The sequence below is a fragment of the Centrocercus urophasianus genome, unplaced genomic scaffold (genome assembly GCF_019232065.1).
Source record: "Centrocercus urophasianus isolate 14NV4802_14NV808 unplaced genomic scaffold, USGS_Curo_1.0 seq_53, whole genome shotgun sequence".
Lineage (NCBI taxonomy): Eukaryota > Metazoa > Chordata > Aves > Galliformes > Phasianidae > Centrocercus > Centrocercus urophasianus.
In genome coordinates, this window is record NW_024885122.1 from 27,896 (window position 1) to 51,408 (window position 23,513).

The window sequence follows — 23,513 nt, forward strand, 5'->3', positions numbered from 1 at the left end:
ACTATTGTCTTTCAAAGCAAAGATGATGAATGTTTTTTTTCACTGTGTCACAAAAGAACTCAGACTTACAGCTGATGAGCTGACAGCATTAATTCTCTCTGTGTTATCTGTGCTGGAAGACTGGCTCATAATGGTAGATATAGTAGGCTGCTTTTGCTGGGGGGAATTAGGTTTTTGTTTTCTTTTGTCTTATTTGGATGGACTGATTAATCCTGTCTCCTTGTGCTCACTGAGTGCAGAGAATAGAGACAAGCAGTTCCCAGCAGTCCTTCTCCAGTACTTATGTAGCAGCAGCAGCAAAGTAACTGAAATGAGCATCTCTGGGGGGATTTTTGGGCCTCCTACACCACCCATCGGCCCTTCTCCAGCCACACACACATTCTGCCAACATCCCTGGAACAGCACAGAGTGTTCAGGGAAGCTCTCAGATCTGGAACTTTTAGATCTATGCCACACAGTGCTGTGCTCATAGGAGGACAGGAGGAAGCACATGGCAGGGATAGGCCCTGGTACCACATCTCTGGCATGCTGCAGAGAGACCAGGCTCCTTTGCTGTGTTGCATCCCTATATGTGCACATTTCTCCTTTCCAGTGACTCTGTTGACACCGGAAGGAAATACCAGATTCTTCCTCTGGTGCACCTACTGAGTCTTACCTGCTTCACACCAGGTCTCCATTCCTGTTCCAAAATGCTGGCAGGGAGTTATCTGCCTGTCCCCTGTGCAGTGTCTGAGGTCCACCTGGCACACAGAGGTCTCTGCCATGAGGCAAGGACTTGCTCATGACCGCATCAACTTTGGATCTGCCTTGGTTGTGAGAGGAGGGAGCTGGCCTATGGCCATCAGCTGCCTTCTGGAGGAACTGACAGTGCTCCTTAGCTAAAGCAAGAGCTCTGCTTTATGAATATGTCTGGGCTTTAAATGTTTCTCTCACCCTGAAGGTCTTTTCAAGTTGTTTTTGTTTTTTTTTTTTTTTTTAAATAACCCTCAGCTTTGCAGTGGAGCAAATGTCAGGCTGCTTCAAGTTTTTTTTCCAGAGCTGAATCTGGGCACCATAGTTGGAGCATCCTGCAGAGCCCTAAATTCTCCTCCTCCTTCTGCCTAAGATCAGTTTGCCAATTTTTGACACAGTTTTCTTACCCCCAAAGCAGAGAACCCAATTGCAGGGTGAATCACCTTGTTACAGAGCACAGGAGAGCACTTCTTTTGCTTACAGCAATAACTTCAGCCCTGGACTTCTGTCTTCCAGATGAATGCTCTGTTACCTGGGTGGCAGTTGGTCATTCAGAGGAACACCTCTGAAAGCCTTCCTGTCTTTGTGATGCTCACAAGGACCCCATTGCCCTGATGCTGGCTACACTGTGGGTGCTGGAACAGTGGAGTGAGTGCTGAGCTGAACTGGGGGACTGTCCTTGTCCCTGAGGTGTTTTGGTGGCAGCTAGCTGGTTTAGTAGGACCAGGGACCTCTCTCCACTGCTTTGGGGTCAGAGCATCCCATCAAATTTCTCTTATTTCCTGGCTCCTGTGGATCACACGTTTTGCTTTGTGCCTGAGCAGCTCCTCCCATGAATGCAGACAGCTGCCACAGCCCTGCAGAAACACTCAGCTCAGTGTTTTATTCCGCAAGCACCCTGTATTTTATTCCAAAGCCTGCCTGTAGTAATCTTATTCTTGGGGTGAATATCAGGAAAGCCCTTTGTTTGCAGGTAGAGCTGACCTGAAACAAAGGCCGTGCTTGGTGCTGGCAGGCTCACACACAGTGGGCCCTGGTGGCACCAATCCTCCAGGATCCCTCCAGGAGGTGCAGTGCAGTTGAGGGAACACTCTGTCAATAGCCGGGAGGACAGTACACTTATATTTTGTCCTCAACTATCGACACAGTGGCTCCTAAATGCCTCCTCTCTCTGTGTTATCTTCACAGGTCACCTTGGTATTCAGATGGTCTGCGACAGAGGAAGCATGAAGGGAGGAGGCTAAGTGCCAGTGGCGGAAGTCACACTCCGAAGGTGATCTGCTGTGACCCCAAAGCTTTCTGACATTTTTTTGCCTTGATTGTGCTAGAGAGGAAGAAAGTCTTCTTCTCCACACAGTGTAAAGCTCCAGCCAGGTGCCTCCCTCCAGATCACAGAGTGCAGCTGCAGGGGGCTCCTACCTGCTTCCTGCATGTTAGTGGCCCTGGGCTCAGTCCCCAGGGAGGGCCCTGCCCCTTGTGCAGTCACACACAACAGCTAGGTGATGGGATCAGACCCGTTGCAGACCTGTGCTAAAGCCTCTCACTTAATTTTCTCTCAATGAGGTTGCTCGGAGATCTGTTGATAGAGGCTGTGATGTGTGTGTGATACTGCCTGGTTAGTGATGGCGAGGTGGGCATCATCAGGTTCTGTAATGAATAGCAAGGTGCCAGTGTATCCTAACTAACTCATTCACAGTCATCTCTGCTGCTGTTAAAGCTGTTAAGCTCTGCCTTCAGCCATCTGTTTCGAATTAGTTAGGTTACTGTCATGACAATAACATAATAGCAATGCTTGGCAAACTCTGTAGGGTCTATTCATCCTTGTTTTGTACCAGATTGGGTTCTAAAGTGGCTCAGGTTTACAAGAGAGCATCTTTATTAAGCAGTGAGCAGGCTTTGCTGCTGTTTTTCTTCCCCCTAACTGCAGAGCAAATTGTTCCTGCTGGCACTTGGAGCCATGGGTTTCAATGTTGTATATGGACTTCTCTGCTCTTTGTGTGTGCCCAACTGTAGAACTGTCTTGCACAAAGGATTATCTTCCACACTTTTATCCTTAAACCCACACTCAGTGACAAAGTGAAGGCAGCAATTAAAAATAAAAATGCAATGTGTGTAACTACAAACAGGAGGCAAGGCTGCAGTCAGTATTTATCAGGAGCCCAGAATGCGTAAGGTCAAGAAGAGAAGTGAAAAACAGCAAGGAAGAAGCCATTGTTCACAAGGAAAGACAGTAAGAGCAGCATTGTAAGTGAAATGATGGAGTCTGCATCCCAGCGATTTGCAGTACCACCTGCAAAATGTGTGGGAAGCCTGGCTGTCTCCTTCAGAGCAATGCCCACAGCTAGTTTGGCCATTGCAAGGAATCAAAGCATTTGGTGACCCAGCTCAGCTTGTTGGTCCAGTAACATCGTTGCTGACTTTCAACTTCCAGACCTCAGTCTGCAACAACTGTGTCTCCCTCACAAGTCTCCTCCATTCTATTTCAGTGGCATCCTAGAATTAATTAAAGCCTTTAAGGCTTGTAGGTGCTATTTTAACTTTCCTCATCTCTACTGAAGTCTGTGACTCTGGGTGCGTAAGCCTTAGAGAGACTGCGACTGCTGTCCTGCACTGTGGGTAGGGCTGGCTGTAATGAGTGGTCCTCCCTTGTGAAATTGAGCCCGCAGTGTAACAGAAAAAGCTCCCTGTGGAGATTCTCAACCCCACGTGATGGTCTTCAAGCCATGCTCTCCCTCAGCCACATTTTTGTGCTCCAGATTGCTGCCTTTGAAGCATCTGTGTGGGGCATCTCATTCATCCAATCTCTTGTTGGGGAGAAGAGCACCAAAGCCTGAAGATGGCACCCCTGGGCTTGGTGCCTTGAAGTTGCTTGGAAGCCTTGAAGTGGGAACAGTCTGTGCTCACATCTCTGGATTTGGTTGTGGATCAAGGCCAGGCACCTGCTCAGAAAACCAAACTACAAGAATGGCCTTTAGATTTCACTGGGGAAGGTTAACCATTTCCAGTTCCGTGAACCCAGAGTGTAAATGAAGGGCAGTACTTTTAATTCCTGCAGTGTCTTTTGACTGGAACAGTTTTAGTAAGGATTGCAATGAGTCTTTCACTTCTGGCTTTTCATCTTATTAATATTAAATATATCCAAAAACTAGCTTAGTTGCAGCAGGAATGATATACTGATACATGCTACATAGCAGATGATACGAGACGGCTGCTTATTCCTTCCTGGTGCTGTGACTGTGAAACAAGATGGTACTGGCCGCAGTCACAAACACAGCAGGCGGGTGTCCAGCAGTGGGTATCCCCTGCTCACAAGGAGCACGCAGCTCCTTTCCCCTGAGCAGCCCCTTGTCCCCACACACTGTGCATGTTTCTGTCCCTGCTCTGGAAATAAAGCTGTTCTGTTCCCCCTGTCGCTTACGCTGTCAGTCTTTTGATGGTAGAAGCATTTGGGTTGGAAGGGATTTCTGGAGTCTCTAGTGAAAACTGTCACCCACAGTAGCACTGTTGCGAGCATTGCTTGCCACCTGTCATGGCTTTTTTTGGCTAAGCCTGGAAAGTCTCCAAGGCTGGAGTGTCCACAGCATCTTTGGGCAATTTACCCCAGTACTTCTGCACTGCCCTGTCTTGTTCCTCTCTGCCTCTCCCTTGGCCATCGCTGAACCAAGAGAACCCACTCCCAGATTGCTTCATTCTGCAGTTTCCCAGACTCTGGTTGTGTTAACCTATTTTCTTACCCATCCTTCCATAATAGTTGAGCTGTTCTAACAAGGTGAAGATACTCATCTGAAATGAGCCTGCTTTGTTTTTTGCTATTTTCTCCCTCTTAACCAGATTTATTCGCCTTTAAGAAACCACACCTTTAATTAATGAATCTTATTACTTCCAGTGATGCAGTTTCAGTCCTTGTCTGTTTGCTGTGTATAAAAAGCAGAATGGCCTGGACTTGGTTGTCGCTCCCTTTCTATGTGGGTCCTTCCAGCAGGCACTGTGAATTACATCACACACGCACATAACACAGCGACTTCTTGGTTCCCTCCCAGACAACTCCCTCTGACAGCAGGTGTTCCTCTCTGCATTGCAAATTGCTGCTCATCTCACCCTTTTTAAAGGCAGCAGTGCTCCAGGAAGCAATTCCTGCTCCCATGTTGGGAATTTGCTTCTAGCTGCTTCACACAGTACAAGGATCTATCCCAGGTGTAGACTTTGTGCTGAAACTGCTGGTGGGCTTCCACGGGCTGCCCAATAGCTGTCTCATGAAAACATTCCACCGTGTCAAATTCACACCAAATAAGTTTTTTTCAGATCTATACGTGGCAACAAGAAATGCACCTTTGTGTAGGTCAGTGCACGGCACTGTTAGCCTCTTGCAAATTGGAGAACAAAGAACTGTGCCTCTGTTGTTCTGTTGCAGCAACATGCTGCAATCTCATTTAGAAAGGTGAACTTTGCAGTGGTGTGCTGGCATAGGAATCTCATCATATAGAACATGCAGTGGAGATTTTATAACAGTTCTGGCAGCTGCACAGGCTTCCAATTTGGCAGCCATACAGGCGTCCAATTTTCTGCCCCTTTTAATTTGCCAAAGCAGGAGCTGAAGACCACGCTCCCATCACACAGCTGAACAAACCAGAGCCCTGGCTTTCAGTGAGTGAGATCAGCATGGGGCCTCATTCCACGTTCCAGTCCTTCCTCTGCAGCTTGTCCTGCTGTACCAACTCAGTCCTGCCTCCACCAGCTCTCAGCCTGAATCAGAAGTGCCAGCTGGAGGGTGGCTTGTTGGAGGAGATGCTGCTGCACGTGCTATGCATGGCAGTGTGTTGCCTATGGCTGTTTACATCTGGGGCAGAGAGCAAGATTACTAGTAGCATGTCTGTAGATGCAGGGGTATTTGGGGATGGCATTAGGTAAATAGAGTTCTGAGAACTTGTCTCTTACTCTGTATGTATTTGGTAGAAGGCAGAACTATGGATTACTTTTAGCCTTTCCCTGTGATGCCTATTTGCATCTGCCTTGTACTAGATGTGCTCCAGAAATGCATTTTCAAGTTTAGTTTCACAGAAAAGGAAGGTATTTCTTGCGTTTTGATGAGAACCTCAGCACAGAAATTGCAATTGGTTGAGAGATTCTCTTCAAAGGCACACTCCTACCTCAACCAAAGCACGAGTGTAGATGCTCCCATACTGATCAGCTAACCAGGGGCTCTAACCCTGCTGGCTTCTATGATGGGCAGCTCCTGGAAATCCTTGCTGTGTAATATTTGGGGAAATTCACAACAGCAGTGGGGAAATTAGCAACAGCAGTGTCACAGTGTGGGAAATTGATTAAAAAAACTTTATGGCCTGCTGAGGTACTGGGCACCGACAAGCTAAGGGCAGAGGTAGATGAGAAATACGTGGTAACAGTGTCATTTTTCCTTCAATTAATGTAGACAAATTAGCTGGCACCTTTCCAAGGGTAACTGTCAACAGAGAATCCTCACCTCAAATATTTATATGGGAACTGTTGAGTTCCAGGCTGAACCACTGGTTGATCACCTGGGGAAAGGACCTGGTCAGCCCTGGGAGCACAGGTGAAGGCAGTTCAGCTTTGGAACCAGAAGGGTTTGAGCCTGGCTGCACCTCTCAGATCTCATTTGAGGGCTGACAGCCATGGGGGAAGGATCTCTTTTGGGAGATCCCTCCTTTGTGGGGTTTTTACCTGTGAGCCTAGAACTTCTGAGACAGGTGAGCAGTTCTTTTTCCTTCCCTTATAGCACCTTTCTGTTTTGTTAGTCCCTTTGTTATTGCACCTCTTGTATCGCCATTCCGTTGTGTTGATTTTTCTGATTGTTACAGACTCATTCATCAAAGTTGTGGGATGAAAATCAAGATAGTTGCTAATAAAAATAGATGTCATAGGATAAGGACATGTCACTTTGTGGAAGTATAGAGATCCTTATGAAACTCTTTATAAAGCAGCTGTAAGTCTCAGGATGTCAAAACCGAAAGACATTGCAGCAACAGAAGTAATTAGTCTGTTTAGTTTGTTAAGGGGAATTTGAGGTTCTTCTGTATCAAGACCTATTAATATTTAAACGATGAGCCACTAGAAATAGGAAATGGAGAAAATGCTGAATCTGAACCTGCACAAACTCAGAGACTGGGTAAGGCGCAGCCTTCAGGGCGCCAGGGCTTAATTACTGGAGCAGATTGCTGTGCGTTACAGAGGAGTTCCTGCTGAAGGCTTCAGGCCCAAGCTGGATGTCTCTTTCTGGAAAATGCGCTGCATCTGTAACAGAAACTCTAGATTTGTCAGAGGATTTGCATCTGAAGGTTTCTGGCCTGATTATGCAGAAGTTAGTCTGAGCTATCAGAGTGGTGCACTCTGAACTTACCAATCGTGAACCTTGTAGGCACAGTTCTTGGTAGGACCTCGTAAAAATTAAATGTGATGATTTTTTTGATGATGTCTTTGTCACCATCTGCGATGACTTTCAGTGGCTCAGTCACCCTTCTGAGGCATGTTAAGTATTTGTTCTTTATAGGAACCTTTCGAAAAGGGAACATTTAGGGGCTAAGTTGACACAGGGGGCTGAGTGCTCAACCGTCATTTTAAGTGCTGTAGTTCAGAATGTTTGTTTGCAGATCTCCTCTTCTGATCCCATGGGCGTACAGCCCCCGTGGCTATCATAATCCTTACTAGTAGATTCCTTCTCTGAACAAGACAGTCACGAACAACAGGGTAACTCCTTTTGTGAGGATCAGCATTGTCCAGCGTGCTAATACTGCAGTTTCCCTTACATTGCAGCAGTTTTTTTGCACTCTGACCTTGTTGTTGTTTTTCCAGTAGGCTAATAAATGTCTGTATTCAGTGGCAATTATCTTTCATTTCAGCTGGGAGTGTGATTAGTGTGCATCCTTCTTGTTTTGTCTGCAGCCTCCTTGGAAGGACCTATGAAAACATACTGGCTTTTCTGCAGTTCTTATCCCTCGCCTGTTTTGGGACATCCTTCATGTGTGGATGCATCTTGTTGTGCTGCTTGTTTTTAGGGAGCGAGCTCTTAGTTGTAGGTAGTTCATGAAGAACATAGAAATTCCTCACAACGCTATTCATCCAATCTGTTTAAAACCTGAGGGAAGCATTGGAAATCCAAAATTGTGACTTTGCTGAACACTTTTCTTTTCATTTCTAGGTCCTCCTATTGAGCCTCTGGAGCCAACCAGGCCTTTACCGACTCTTCCTGTTCGCAGAATTCATTCCACTTCGGAGAGAAAACATGAGAGACAGCCTAGACCTCCCAGTCCTCCTCTAGGTGACAGGCCATCTCCTCCTGGCACAAAACCAAACATCTGCGATGGCAATTTTAACACCGTGGCTCTCTTTAGAGGAGAAATGTTTGTTTTCAAGGTACTAAAAGTTATGCTTATTCATGAAGTTTTCTTTAGCTTTGTTCCTGGAAAAGACAAGTAGATGTATAAGGGAGTTAGGGTCACGTTTGTCATGTTCCTGAATGAAGCTCTGAGGCTGAGAAATGAGTAACATTAGAGGGAAGTGTAAGCAGATTGGTTTTGTAGTATTTAGAAACTGTGTCTGTTGGGATTTTCAAGCTAAACAGAATTCCAAGGCAGCCTGTTCATCAGAAAGTTAACTGGAAGCATTGGCAGAGAATTTAGACATCACCAAGCTGAGAAGGGAGCCACCTGTAAAGCAAGAAGGCAATGTTAGTAACAGAGCAGGCACTGAGCCTCATGGCCTCCGAGATGGCACACACCAAACCCTGGGTTTCATTGTACTTGAAGCTCTTGGGGAGTTTGTATCAACCTTAGTCACAAGTTGCAGCCAGGGAAGGATAGGCTTTGGTCAGTAACCTATGTTAGAACACTTCTAATCTCAAAAACATGGTCCCACTCACAGCTTTCACTCTGCCCCCTGGCTGTGAATGTGGAGAGGGATAGATGTGCAAGGTCATCAAGTGGACAAACACATCAGCCACAGAAAACACTTGAACCAGGTTATCCTCTTGCTCTTTCTTGAGCGTTCGCTACAGCTTTAACTGATGATCTCATATCTAAAGGGGTATGTAATAACTCATGATTGTGGGAACCTCACAGCATCACACGTGGAAGTGCTGAATGGCTGTCCCCAGGTCAAGGAGTTGAACACCAGCTGTACAAGTGTGACATCTCAGCAAGAGACACACAGAGGTCACTCACAAATGAGCTTGTAACACTTAGGGCTGTAGACTTCCCTCTCCCTGCTCCTCATTCCTCTCGTTCTTTCCACCCTTTGTCAGAGTCCCAGTAATCAACTTGGAATCAGAGATTGATAGAATCGCTGAAGCTGGAAAAGACATCCAAAATCATCCTAAAACCAACGTTTCTCCACTAACCTGTGTCCCTCAGTACAGCTTCTAAACAGTTCTTCAGCTCCTCCAGGGCAGTGACTCAGCCATCTCCCTGGGCAGCCCATTCCAGCACCTGACCACTATTTTGGAGAAGGCTCTCTGTAGGGCCTTCCTACCTCCAGGCAGGTCAACACTTCCTGCCAACTTGGTGTCATCTGCAATCTTACTGAGGTTGCACTCAGTGATCTCATGCAGATCATTCATTAAAGTTATTGAACAGGGCAGACCCCAGTACTGACCCCTGAGGATCTCCACTTGTGAACTTCTTGCCCCTTTGGCTGCTGTCTGCCCCACTAAATGCTTCCTGCACTGGAAAAGGTGTTGGGCAGCACAACCAACAAACCAGGACTTCTTTCTTTGTTGATTACAGGCTTAGACAAGAATTAGTAATGTTAGCTGCTGGCTGTGCAGCCTGATGTGACTGCAGGCTAAAAACAGTCAGTCTGAAGAGCTTTCTGGTTTTCTCAGGATCGCTGGTTCTGGCGTCTGCGCAACAACCGGGTGCAGGAGGGATATCCCATGCAAATTGAGCAGTTCTGGAAAGGGCTCCCTGCAAAGATTGATGCAGCCTACGAGAGATCTGATGGAAAATTTGTTTTCTTCAAAGGTACAGTATATTGCAGTACGAGCCTACCACACCTGCCTTGCCTCACACTTCCACAGCATTAAAGTGGTGAGGACAGGTTCACTGGATCCTTCCAAGGAGGGCATTTCAAGCAACCAGTGTTTCCCAAGCCACTAACCCAGTCACCAGCTTCATCAAAAGACAGAAAAGATGTGTTGCTACACAGCAGAAGCAGCCTCTCTGCTTGTATGTCAGGTGTGGAGTGCTGTGGAGCAGCGCAGGGCACTGGTGCTGCACAGCCTCTTGAGGTTTTGCTGCTAGCTCTTGTGCTGTTATGTTCAGATGCTCTCCTGCTATAAAAGGAATTATGCAAGTCAGCTGCAGCTTGGGTTGCAAAGTTCAGCCATGAGACCTCTTGCAGCCTTAAAAAAAATCTGTGTATGCTTGCAGAAGTGGCTGGGTGACCATTTGCCATGCCAGCTAAGTCATGCAGGGCTCCTTTTCTCCTCCTTGCAACACTAGCAAAGATGGTTGCTGTGGCAACATCCCTCATAATCTTATAGTCTGGTAAGAAGGTAGGTGGTATAATAATACACTGAAAAGAGAGGCTGTTAGCACGGACCTGGCCTTTTCTTACACATTCTTTATTTTTGCTAATGGGTTTTGGTTGTACTAACAGCTGAGCCATATATAAATGTCCTCCTTTGCTTTCTGCCTTCCGGTGTGATAGCCAGTCCTTAAAATATTCCTTAGTGTGGGTTAGCCTTGCCAGGAAACTCTGCAGAACTAATGTGGTTCAGTGGATGTTGGCTTCCATCTGATGACAAGAGAGATGTTCCCTGAAGAGCAGGAGCTGAGGCTCCTGGCTGTCTCCTTGGATATGTTATGGCACAGTGTTAGAGCCTTTCCAGATCCAGGACTACCAGAAACCACATTTTGTGACAGGGATGAAGGTTTGGTGCCCTGGTCAGAGAAGCTTGGAGAGATTTGGGGAAGAACGTAGCCAGCATCCTTGAGGGATACCTTGAATTCCAGCCAGTGCCCACTGACCATCTGTAACAGAATGTTGCAGGTGAGGCATCAATATGGGTGTTGACTTACAGAGCGTGTGGTGGCGTTTAGGTGAGCAGTTTTGGTCCCTGTCCTTGCTTTGGTCTAAGGGAGACACACTGCTGTTTGCTGCAGCCAGTGCAGCGTGAGCTTCTGCTGTTTCATGTGCTCACATCTTTTCTGAGGTGCTGGGAAGACGTGTTAGGGGTGTTTTCCCTAAAGAAACAAAATGCCTATCCTTATGTGGAGCCCACAGCAGCTCCTTTCACTGTGATAGTTTCTGAAGGTGATCTGTCCGTGAAAACAGGTTGTAAGTCAGAAAAGCATTGCCATGCTCCTGTACAAAAACATGTTCTGAATTATTGCACACAGCTTCAGACCTTCAGCTCAATAAAACATTTTAAAACTAGAGAAGGCTCTGAGAAAGGCAATGGAAATGGACTGGCCTTCCTACAGAGAACAATTAAATATCCTAGAGCTCCTCAGCCTGAAGGAGGGCTGACAAAGGCAGGATGTGAGAGAAATCTTTTAAATGAAGACTGGCCTAGAGAAGATGAATGGGAAAGAGTTGTCTAACTTTCCAAACCAAGAGCTAAGGAGCACCAAATGAAATTGAGAGGTTTCAGGTCTAAAATTGCAAGGAGAAACTTTCACGTTAATACAGCACAGTTAATCTCCACCATGCTGTGCTTCGTGGTGGCTGTTTCACATTTGTATTGCTTTAACTACAAATTCTGCACGTTCATTCATTGCCCATATCCCCGTTCAACTCTAGGAGATAAATACTGGGTTTTCAAGGAAGTGACAGCAGAGCCAGGATACCCACACAGTCTCGTGGAGCTGGGGAACTGCCTGCCCCGGGAAGGCATCGACACGGCTCTGCGCTGGGAGCCTGTAGGCAAGACCTACTTCTTCAAAGGAGACAGGTACTGGAGGTACAACGAGGACAAGAGGGCGACGGACCCAGGATACCCAAAGCCCATCACTGTGTGGAGAGGAATCCCTCAGGCTCCACAAGGAGCTTTTATCAGCAAAGAGGGCTGTATGTATCTGCAGTCGTTTTACAAATTACGTGGATAACGGCTTGTCTAGCTTGGGAGTTGGGTTGCTGGATTTGGGGTGTGTTGGGTGTTTTTGGTGAGGTAGGATTCAAGTGTCAGGCAGCCCGAGGTCACACTGACACCTGTGAGTACAGGCAGTCAGATTCTTCCCTTATCCCAACCCAGGCAGCCTCTTAGCTGCTAAACCACAGGCAGTTCTTTGGGATGGGAAAGGGACTTTTTTTCCTGATTTTACTTCCTCAGCAGTCCCCACCTAAGTTTTTTTGGGCCGTCATTATGAGCTACATTTTTCTCTGGTCTGTTATCTGTAGCTAGCTCACTTGCTGTCTCCAGCCTGCATGATGTACTTTGAAGTTAGCCAGGCCCTGAGCATGGGTTTGGACTTCCATAGGTTTCCTCCAGTACATTTCTCTCTGTGGTGTGAAGTTTTCTTTTTCACTAATCATGGAAGAGTGATTAGGGGAGGAATCTTGGAGTTCCTTGGGGAGATGAGAGGTACTTGAGACAACAAGTAGTGTAAACCATCTGCTTGTTACTAGCAGCAGGACGAGACAGTTTCTCAACAACACCCAACTCTTCCAGATTCTGCTGTTTAGAGGACTGGTTTTATTTGGCATTTGGTCTTTCAGAATGAGAACAGAAACCCAAGTATCCATCACAGCACTATCACAGCCAGGCACCCTCATTCTGAAGACTGCTAATAGCTTGGTAATGACCAGTGCATATTTACAGATGTTTTAGTTTGAAACAAACAAACAACAACAAAAAACAACACCAAGCAAACAAACAGACAAAGAAACAAACAAAAAGGAAAACAAATCAGTGCAGAACACTTTAAGATGGGGAAAGTGAGCAGCTTGTCTTGGCCCAGGGGAGTGGTGCTCTGTGGACAGCATGGCACCTGCAAGCCAAGGTTGGGGTTTCAGCTTTTAATCAAGCTCCAACTATGCCTGCACATTTTCCTTGTTTTGGGATGTGTGTGCTGTTGGCATGAGAGCTGCCACCTTGCAGCCTTTCATGCTCTCTGCACACCCTCATGCATGCAGTTTGATCAGTTGGAAATGGTTTGGTGAGAACTGTTCTGTTTTGTTTCCTAGTTTATACCTACTTCTACAAGGGGAAGGAGTATTGGAAGTTTGATAACCAGAGGCTGAACGTGGAGCCAGGCTACCCCAGGTCAATCCTCAAAGACTGGATGGGCTGCAACCAGAAGGATGTCGAGCGAAGCAAAGACAGACGCCTCCCCCACGACGATGTGGATATTATGGTGACAATAAATGATGTGCCTAGCACTGTAAATGCAATTGCAGTTGTGATCCCTTGCATTTTGTCTCTGTGTATCCTTGTCTTGGTGTACACGATCTTCCAGTTTAAAAACAAAGAGGTGCAGCAGAATGTTGTGTACTACAAAAGACCTGTCCAGGAGTGGGTATGACACAGCCAGCTGCACATCGACGCGATGAGGATATGGACAAAAAAAAAAAACAAACAAAAAAAATGCATTCAGAGCCTACCAAACAAAACTACTTCAGTGACTTACAAAGTTTTGGACATCCTGGGACTGAAAGCAGCAGGAAAACTGGAAAAAAATACAGGCGGTGTGGAGCCTCGTTCCTTCAAAATGCCTCAGTCGTGTAAGTCTTGGTGTGCCATTCTCCACAGGCCCACTCTGCAAACATCAGAGACTTCAAGACAGGTTTTCTTCAACCTTCTCAGCTGTTCTGGGAAACTTCTGTCAGTTCCCTGCACCAGTGCTCCCTGTTAAACCCAGCATTCTCCAGTGTAGCTAAACCACCTCTGAACAGAACCATTTTTTTAATAGCTCTCATAAATGAATTAAGATCATGAAACCTATGAACAGGAACAATTCAGTGTCGTAAGCAGAAGACATTCTGATGCTGAGCCATTCTAAGAGATCTTCTTAGTTTATTACAAAAACCAGGGAATAAACCTGGAAACAATTTTCCAATACCTGCTGGTCAGATGTTTTGTACATTCATAACTAATCAACGCTGCCACTCAGCACCGTGCACAAGGAACCATTCAGCCCTCCAGGAGGTCAACGAGTGCTGAGCAGAAGCTCACCAAGCACCAAACCAGACACCATAATGTTACTTGGCAACATCGAGTCCTACTTGGGACAGTCTGAAGACAAGCTAATTGCATATAACAGCACCGATTATGGGAATACACGTTTTTGTTTTGGGAGCTATTGGTGAAAGAATGATGTCATGGGATCTTAAGCTCCCACGAGCCAGGAAGCCGTGGTTACCAATGTAATGGAAAATGTATAAATGTAGACTGCACTCTGCCCCCGTTAAGATGCTGGGAAAAGATGAATTGTTGTTATGTGGCATGTGTAACTAGATTGTGGAATTTGTACGTTGGGTTTCAGGAGAATGGAAATGTGTTTGGAGTGAGATCGTCAGTATGTTTTGCTGCAATAGTCGAGGTACAGTAAGAATTAGGCCTGTTTATAAGACAAAATCCAATCCCTGTAGATGTTACAAACATTGTATGCCTTTGAAATTTTGTTTTTGCTCACTTCTTCACGTGCAAATATTTGGCAAGGACCAAAGGAAGCATGTCACACAGTAGAATGAGTTCATCGCTAGCCGCAGCTGACAGAGCCATAAACCTCAGGCAGAGGCTACACAAATTCCTGGGCCTCCAGTCAGTAACTTTTCACAGCCCTCTTCTTACAGCAGTAGCTTCTGCTTATCCCTGTGACGACTGTGAATGGTTTGGGATGTTGGGTCCTAACCCTAACGTGTGCACAGCTCATTTTGTTGTTGATTCTGACAATGCCACCACGTCAAATAAGAGAAGTCTCTTGCAATGCAATCTGATGGTTAAATCCAGCCCTCTATGAAAGTGCCATTCACATAAGCATGTGAACTGCTTTGCACGCCTGCTGTAGGGAACAGGTGATTAGTGCAAGCCCTCTGCCTCTATAACTGAATGTTATTCAGTGCAATGGAAGTGCAATGCACAGAATGTCCAGCTAGTTTAGAAAAGTACAACCCCGTAATATCATCTATGAAAAAAAAAATCCAAGGATTTTTATTTTCTTGACAAACGTGCTGTATTTGTAATTACAACGATGAGGAATGAAAAAGCAGAAAGATTGTTTGCATTCTGAATTTCTAACTAGTGCTCAAACATTGCTATGGCGAAGCCAGATAGACCAATAGGTATTTCATAGTGAAGCCCACTAGGACTGCACAACACGTGGTCTCCAACTGTATTTTGTCTTTCATGATTAATTTCCATAGCCACATTTTCTTATTGTTTAAGCATAAAATGTATTACAAAGATATTATGAAATAAGTGAGAAGCTAGTAGATGCAAAACTGAATCTTAGTGAAAAAATGTGGCAATGTCTTATGATGGGTGAAGGAGTGCAAAGGACCAAATGAAATCAGAGCTACTAATTAGACACCCCCCATACACGCTACTCCGTAAGTTGCTACGTGTACTATTTATGTGGTAGAATGCACACTATGAATGCCACAGCCACATGGCACATCGAACTCATCTGTACGCTGCCATCTCTGGGACTGTGACAGCCCGAACCTTGAGCAACTTCCAACAGCCATCATTAAAAAAATAATAATTTACAACCGGGAGAAATGTCTGCTTTTGTTCATTTGGGGTTTTTTCCTCCTCGTAGCCAAAGGTTGGCTTTGCTTTCCTTCAGGACTTCATGCTGAGTGCCAAGCTGTGCAGTGAGCACGATATGAGGGTCTGTAGGAAGCTCAGCTGTTTGCTCACCCAGCTCTCTGCCTTGCAGCAGTGATGTAAGCCTTGTGCCCCACAGTGCCAGAACTCAAGACCTGCAGCTTTAAGGAACTTGGTACCTTTTATAACTACCTCTTAATTTGACTCCTAGTGCGCGCTCACTTTGGAGGTGCAGGCTGCGTACTGCTCTGTGATTTCTGGGGGCCTGGATCCAGGCGCAGATATCCATGTAGGACACAGCTCCTTAGGCTCCCACATCCAAGCTCTTTGCTGGGATCCTGTCTGATGTTACACAAGCACAGCATCTGAGTTCAACCCAGCCCGTCTCCCACCAGCACAGGTAAAGCATCTCCACAGACAGGTGGACACACTGCACACTTGCCCAGCAGCCCAGCACCAGGACATATTGCCACCACAGGGGAGGAGGAACATCAGCGCTTACCCAACTCTACCCCACAAGCACGGGGCTCTTCCAAGCGTGTTCTTGGCACAGCACACCCTGCTCTGCAGCACAGGCCATCTGGGCAGCAAGAGGGGTGTCCTGGCACACCCACCCTAAGCACAGCAGTTGCAGCTCCCGCAAAGAGCAGCCCATTACGTGCTCTATTTTGCACTCAGCGTTCTGTACTGATTCATTCATTCTTGTCTAGCGTGAATAATCTGATCACCAGTACAGCAGGCCCATTTTTCCAGGTAAGTTTAAGTATGCTGGGATGTACCAACCACTAGTCAGAACAGAAGTGGTCCTTTATAATCAGGCATTAAACCTCAGAGGGATCTCCTGTCTCACCCTGCCATCAACACATCAGTCAGTTCTCAGCCTTACAAGTGAGAGTGAGGCAGTCTGAGCAAACTGCACTGCACTGATCCACTGCCCTGCCCCAACAGGGCACAGCTGAGCTCCCTCTGAAATCCCAGTGAAAGATCCAATCATTTACTCTGACATTTTCCCCCATCTGGCACAAACATTATGATGTTTGTGATTATCCCACAGGATATCCAGGGCCCTTAAAAGCCTTTGGCACAAAGCCCTGCCAAAAGCCTCTTCAGAAATTCAGAGAGATTACAACCAAACCTTAAATTACTCCATAGGCCTCATGAGACATGACTTGCAATTAAAGCATCCAGTTTATTGCTGCCTCGTGATGTTTCTACTGATTTCATTCTGTATTACAGTTCCTGTTCATTCTCTTCCCACAAAGGCCCACCTTCCCAGTTCAGAATTCCCACAAACCTTTTGTTTAGAACTGATACTGTATTTGCCACCTCCCAGTTCCCAAATTTCAGTGCAAGTTTCATCAGAACTCACACACCATAGTTAGCAATGCCCTCCCCCTGTCTGTCTCTAATTGGCATTTTACCACCCTCACCACCATCCCAGAATCTTTCTCACTAACAGATCTGCATTTCATAGAAACTGGATTATTCTTCTTGCTTAGGCAATTCTAACGCTTATCGAGATCACTGATACAATCTAGGATTTCTGCCTAATGATTGGAATCAGGAAGAAAAAAAACCCACAAAGCTGCTAAAATAAACAAGAAAAGCTCAGCATTACTTATTTACAGTTGGTGACTCCATGCCAACAGGCGCAGCAGCAGTCAGGCTCTTTACCTATTCCTAATAACAGAGCCCTGCAAGATGACAGAAGGAAATCAGCTTCTGATGCTAAACACTGACACAAGGAGGAGACATGGAATCAGCCAAGAAAGGCTGTCCATTGCATTAAGGGAGCTGTAAGTGCTCCCTTAATTTATATATATATATATATATATATATATACATATAAATGGAAACTGTGAACTCTACAGCTCCTCTGCATCGCCATTACTGCCAGGCAAGGGCAGAACTCTTCAACAGCACACCCTAAACGTGGAAAGTACAGCTGAATGCAACAACCCTTTAGAACTGCTAATTAACCTTCACCTCCAGGGTAACTCAGGATCACATGGTTCAACTCTTTCTGCTTTGCTGACTTCTGCGAGTTTCTCAGGAAGTGCCAACTGCACAGAGCACAGCAGAGCCTACCAGCAATTGCATGTTTCTCAGGGATCTTCTGCAGATGTCTTGGAAGGACCACACAGGTCTGACACCTGCAAACAACAGATCGAACTCCTGCAGGCAGTCACAACTGGCTGCTAAGTGCCTGGTTTGACTTCTTTGAGAAACTTCATTTTCAATCAGAGCTGATCGTTTCAGAATCAGCAGCCCCGTGAAAACAGCTGCAAGTCAGGGCAGGACAGCAGGTGGTGCCTTCTGAAACTCCTGGTGGCAAATTAACTACTGTGTTTTTGGTACAGGAAACACAGGGGCTCTTATGCCTACCTACAGCAGAAACACCAAGAGCACAAAAAGAAAGAGTGGGCAGTGCCATATATGTGCTGAAACTGCCTGCTGCAGAGCAGAATATTAATCCTCTATTTAAGGCAATATTTTCTAGTTATCAGTAACCAAAATCCAAACAGGTGAATATTGTGGGCTAATTTAAAGGCCACGGTCCGCATCACAGAGAAAGCACAGCTGAAGAAGAAATGAAGAGCATCAGCAAAGGGATGGAGAACATTCCATATTTGGAACTCATGTCAGTTATTTGCCATTTTTTTGCAATAATATTTAGTTTACAAAACATTACAAAAAAGGTGGTGTTCTGGGAGCCTCTTCCTGGTGCCAGTCCTGCAGAAACAAAGGTCTAGAGGTCTGTAATCCAAACTGCAGCTTGACTCTTCACTCCTTAGGAGCTTCTTGAATGGCACGAACCAACACTGCTCACGCCAAGCTGAAAAGACAAAACAGAAATGAGATTTAGCAGAAAAGTGCCAGAGTGCAGAACACTTTTCAAAACCCCATTATAACCAGTTCTCAACCTCCAGTTATAAAGGACCATCAGTAATTTCCCCTCCTAAAACATAAATCTGGGAGAAGACTGAAGGAGGCCTGGTGACTGCTGGCAGCCAGCTCTAAGAACATGCTTGTCAGGCTGGCAAAGGCAACACGTACAGTCTTGTCCCAGTAGCTGCTAAAAGCACGTGTTTAACTGTGCACCAAGCCATTAAATAGGAACAGTGAAGGGGCAGCTAAGAACTCTTGAAGGGTTCTTCATTCAAGGAATTCCTTATTCTTTCCCTGTACATAAAGCACTCCCATAGATTTCTATAAGAGCTGAGAACTATAAGTTGCAGTGCCTTGAGTAGCTCCAGAATACACCTCTAGGATTACGGCAATCACCAACTGAATTACAATCAGTTGAAAGCCCAAATAAACCAATTTTCACCCATACAGGCTCCTAAAGCCTGTAGAACTTTTTGCATTCATCAATGAATGGGAAAAGTCCAATAGCACCACCAGTCCTGACTATGAACAGGAACTGTCACACCTCCCACGTGCGACTTCAGTGGCTTATCAGCTACAATAAAAGAAATCTTTCCGCAACAAAATAATTCTCATCCACAACCCAATAAAAGCAAAGAGGAATCTGTCTGGGTTTTATCAGCATTCCACAGCAGGACATCCTGCAGCAGGCTGGTGGCTGTAGGCACTGTGCACAGCAACACTGCACTTCTGGTCCTGTGCTCTCAGCAGCCTCACTGGAGTTCTAACTCCAAGAGGAGGACACACTGAGATGCGTCTCCATCCCAACCACCATCCCCAACCATTCCCACGTGATCTCCAGTTCTGGATAACGGGGTGAAGGTTTCTTTCAGCTTCCAGCAGCGCAGTGAGCAGCACAGTCAGAACCTTCCCTTCTCTCCCATTTTGCTTTATTTGTTAATTGTAACTCTTTCTTATTATCTTACAGTCTTCTACCATCTGTAGTAAATCTTTTATCTCTCCTTATCTGACTGGGGTTGCTTTTCTTTTCCAAAAGAGGGACAGAAGGGTGAAAGGGGCCCCCCTTCCCCCACTCTTTTCCCTATCATGCTTGAAACAAGAAGAGAGCAATCAACTTTGAGAGGCAGCTAGTTTTTATAGCTTCCTTGTACTGAAATCCTCTCTGTTTTGATTACAATTATGCACAGAGCTGGATCCTCCTTACCTGTCTATCAAGGAATCTCTCATGTTGGTAGCAATAGTACTTGGCTGAGCTTCATTCAGCTTGAAGATGCTCTCAATGACCGAGAGCTCAGTGCTGGTTGTGTCCAGCCCACAGAAGGCACACCAGTCATTTACAACCATTCCTGCTCCAATGACCTCACTGCCACGGTTTACCGTTCCAGCCTGGAAAATAAACAAAGTGGCAAAAGTCAGCATGGCATTCTGATATCAATACATTTTATTACGCTTCCTTACTCAGCCTTCATCCTCTGGAAAGAAAAGTCTATGAGATCCAGAGAACAAAAACCAAAACAATCCTAATACCCCATCACGAACAGGAAGCAAAAAGGCAGAGCAATCCCTGGATTTAAAAGTCCCACAGTGCAGACACGGGATTTTATTGCTCAACTCTTTTTCAACACTGCCTTCGGCCAAACCACCAACCATTTCACACTGTGAACGAGTCATCTCAAATTGCAAAACCCTGGCAGAACGTTTCAGAAGCAACCTGAAGGTTCTGTGCATCTTATTCAAACACGGAAAAGAAGGGGAACGTGCCTCAGAACTGACCTCCTTCGGGTCTTCTCTTCACCTCCCATTTGGAGCAGCCTCACAGGGAAACCAGTCTAGGAGCCCGTGAGAATGCAGAATCACTAAAACCACAAACTGGGATGGAAGGGAGCAGTGAGAAAAAACACAAAACCTCACAAGCCTTACCACAAGTGGGACCTGCAGCAATGAAGACAGTTCGTCCTGATCCTCAATGGAAGTTTTGGGGTGCACAATTCCTCCTTGGTTACTAAATATACAGTAACTTCCTACCAGCACCTGATCTGCTACTGTTTGTCTGAAAACTTCAACCTTCAGTACATCTGCCAAGATCTCTTCAGTTTCCTGCAAAGAGAACAAAGTCCTCAGCAAAATGGCATTGTACAAATTGCAGTCACAGTATTCTTTCAAAGAGTGACCAGCTGGGATCCTCCCACTGAAAGCCTGCCCTCACTTTCACAACCCACTGCAATTCAAACATTACAGAATGCTCCTCCTCTTCTGGATTAACCTGGACCCAGTTACCTGCACTGTGAGCTGCAAGCCAGCACAACTCTAACAAACACACCCCACTGAGCACTGCTTTCCCCTCCTCCTTCTGCCCTGCCTTTAACTTTTTATACAAGAGCTTCTATTTTTCCCTATGGACACATACACCACTACAGTGCTGGCAGAGACCATGGATATTACAAAACTTTCAAGTAGGTCAGTGACATCTTGTTGCTATTATTACTTTCTAAGCTTTCTATGTTCTCTGCATACACACACACTGTTGCTTCAATTTTACATGTACAAAGCTAATTGTACCTCACAGTACTCTTCCATATCCCACTCCTTTCTTTCTACAAGCACAGCTAACTACAGTATGCTCAATGCAGTATGCACACTATATACTTAGGACAGGCTCCACACCTGCAAGTAAAGATAACAATAGGAAAAGAAACTGATCGACTGAAACAGAGTCATAAGTTCAAAATCCAATACTGAGATTCTTCTCCTGAGAGGAAAGGAAACAGGGAACACAGCTTCCTACGTGCTGTTAGCTCAGCTGGTGGCGCTGCTCCTCTGGCATTCACACTACTTACAGTAATCCCCAAATAGCTACAAGCTGAACCTGCAACTTAGCAGTAATTTCAGGTGTATCCACACTGAATTCAGAAGCCGTATACCCTGTCCAGGTCCGGGTGAACAAGAGCTACGTAGTCATTGCAGGTGGTGACGTTGCCCAGCGCCGAGAGCCGCTCCTCCACTCGCTGAATTCGCACGGAATCGGGGAGGCTGTTGCGGATGTGCTGCAGCTCCTGGTCTGTTGTACTGCTTGGCACCAAGAGCCCGTGCCTGTTCCCTAAGGTGACCCAAAAACAAGAGAAGAAGACAAAGAGTTCCACTTTAACTTTAAAAAAAGCAGGTATTTCCACTGTGCTTACTACTTTCCTGATGCTGACACAATGGCTTGGGGCTCTTGCTCTCCCTACTCTTTTCAAGCCCAAAATTCAGTCCCACAGAAATGATGCGACCATTTATTAATACAAAAGCACAAGTGAGGTGGAAAACGAAGATAAAACAAAGATTTAAGAATATAAACAGGTAAACTGCACTACTTTTATCCAGCCTTTTCAATAGGACACACAAGGTTCCAAACACAACGCTTTGGAATGATTTCCCCCAAAAGGTGCTGACTGCCCCCATAGAGCTCGTTTTTGTTGCTTTCCTTTAGCAAGGCTGTAAGGCTGCATGAGCAGAGACCTTCCAGGAACAAAAAGCAAGCACAAAGCTCCACTAAACAGCGTGTCAGCAGCCAGTCAGGGAAAGCCCTTTCTTTGACCTCCACATCTGGAATGCTCCCTCCAGCAATGGTTCTGAATCACTAACCTCCACATGAAATGGAACAGCTTCTCCCTGTTTATACAAAACCGATTTATGCACATCAATGACCTCTCTTCAGGTCCTGACCACCAGACATTCCCTGCAACCCTATTTTGGGTGGCTGCTTGTTGTATTGTTGGATTTCATTTGTTTGTACTGGCCAAGCTTTTTTTTTATTTCACTGCATCAATGGACAAGGGAAGAGGCACTGACGGCATCTATCTTGACTTCACTCTGACACAGCAGCTCACAACATCCTCCTCTCCAAATTGGAAAGATAAGGATTTGATGGGTGGACTCTTCAACAAAGAACTGATTGCAGGATCAAGACCAAAGAGCAGCGGTCAATGGTCTGGATGGAGATCAGTGATGAGTGGTGCCCCCCAGGGGCCAGTGCTGGGGCAGATGCTCTTTAATATCAGTGACACTGACAGGGGAATCAAGGGCACCCTCAGCAAGTTGACTGATAACACCAAGCTGTGGGGTGGGGTCAACATGCTCAAGACTGGACACCATTCAGAAGGACCTACACAGGCTGAGCATTGGGTCCAGGTGAACCTCATGAGGTCCAACAAATCCAAGTGAAGGTCTGCACCTGGACCGAGGCAACCCCCATTACCAATACAAGCTGGGGGATGAAAGGACTGAGTGCAGCCCTGCCAGAAAAGACCTGGGGGTACTGGTGGGTGGGAACCAGTACAGCACAGCAGTGTGCCCTTAGTCCAGAAAGCCAATTGTATCTTTGGGCTGCGTCAAAAGATGCGTGGCCACGAAAGCAAGGGAGGGGATCTGCCCCTCTGCTCTGCACAGCACTCACCTGGAGTACTGTGTCCAGGCATGCAGTCCTCAGAACAGGAGAGACATAAAAAAGACTTTGACAGTGAGGGCGTTGAGGCACTGGAACAGGTTACCGAGGGATGAGGTTTATGCTCCATCCCTGGAGACTTCCAAGGCTGGAGAAGGCCCAAGGCAATCTGACAGTGCTGTCCCTGTTCACTGCAGAGGAGTTGGACTAGATGGCCTTCAGAAGTCCCTTCCAACTCTAACGATTCTAAGATTTACTCCAGCTTTACAACTTCTCTGCACGATGCAAATAAAAGCCTCGAGGACGAGGAGCGCTGCCCTCCGCCCGGCCTCCGCACTGCAGCCGGGACCCCTCGGCGCGGGCACGGGCAGAGCACGGCCCCGCTGTCCCTCCGCTCCCACCCGGCTGCGAGCTCCGGCCACCTACCCACACACATCCTGCCGATGATGCGGCAGCCGGCGATGGAGGCGTGCACCACCGGGATGGTCTCGAAGAGCTCTCCCTCGAAGACGCTGCAAGAAGAAGGCGCCGTTAGGAGCGGGCGCGGGGCTCGGGGTGGCCGGGCAGGGCCCTCGCGGCTCTCTCACCTGTAGAAGTTCTCGGAGCCGCCGATAGCCACCAGGCAGTAGGCATTGGTGAGCTTGGCGAAGCAGCCCAGCTCGTTGTTGTTCTCGAAGCTGGCGCGGACGGCCATGGCCGCGATCTCGATCGGCGCACGGACCGATGGAC

The 23,513-nt window shown here is 46.5% G+C and overlaps 2 protein-coding genes across 2 annotated transcripts in view; one reads left to right on the forward strand and one right to left on the reverse strand.

Moving 5' to 3' along the window:
* MMP24 (matrix metallopeptidase 24) overlaps window positions 1-15,414 on the forward strand; it is a gene marked incomplete at its 5' end in the record, with an annotated part of 43,306 nt that extends 27,892 nt beyond the window's left edge. The window contains 4 exons of the mRNA XM_042835522.1: window positions 7,904-8,118; window positions 9,584-9,722; window positions 11,506-11,772; window positions 12,889-15,414. Of these exons, the coding sequence (XP_042691456.1) occupies window positions 7,904-8,118; window positions 9,584-9,722; window positions 11,506-11,772; window positions 12,889-13,226 (959 nt within the window). The remainder of the gene's footprint in view (window positions 1-7,903; window positions 8,119-9,583; window positions 9,723-11,505; window positions 11,773-12,888) is intronic.
* Window positions 15,415-16,637: 1,223 nt separating this feature from the next.
* Window positions 16,638-23,507, reverse strand: EIF6 (eukaryotic translation initiation factor 6). The gene is made up of 6 exons (XM_042835511.1): window positions 23,372-23,507; window positions 23,211-23,296; window positions 21,283-21,458; window positions 20,282-20,458; window positions 19,566-19,747; window positions 16,638-18,308 (listed from the first exon to the last, which is right to left on the reverse strand). The coding sequence occupies exons 1-6, from the start codon at window positions 23,476-23,478 to the stop codon at window positions 18,299-18,301; spliced, it is 738 nt and encodes a 245-aa protein (XP_042691445.1). The 5' UTR covers window positions 23,479-23,507; the 3' UTR covers window positions 16,638-18,298.
* Window positions 23,508-23,513: the final 6 nt, after the last annotated feature.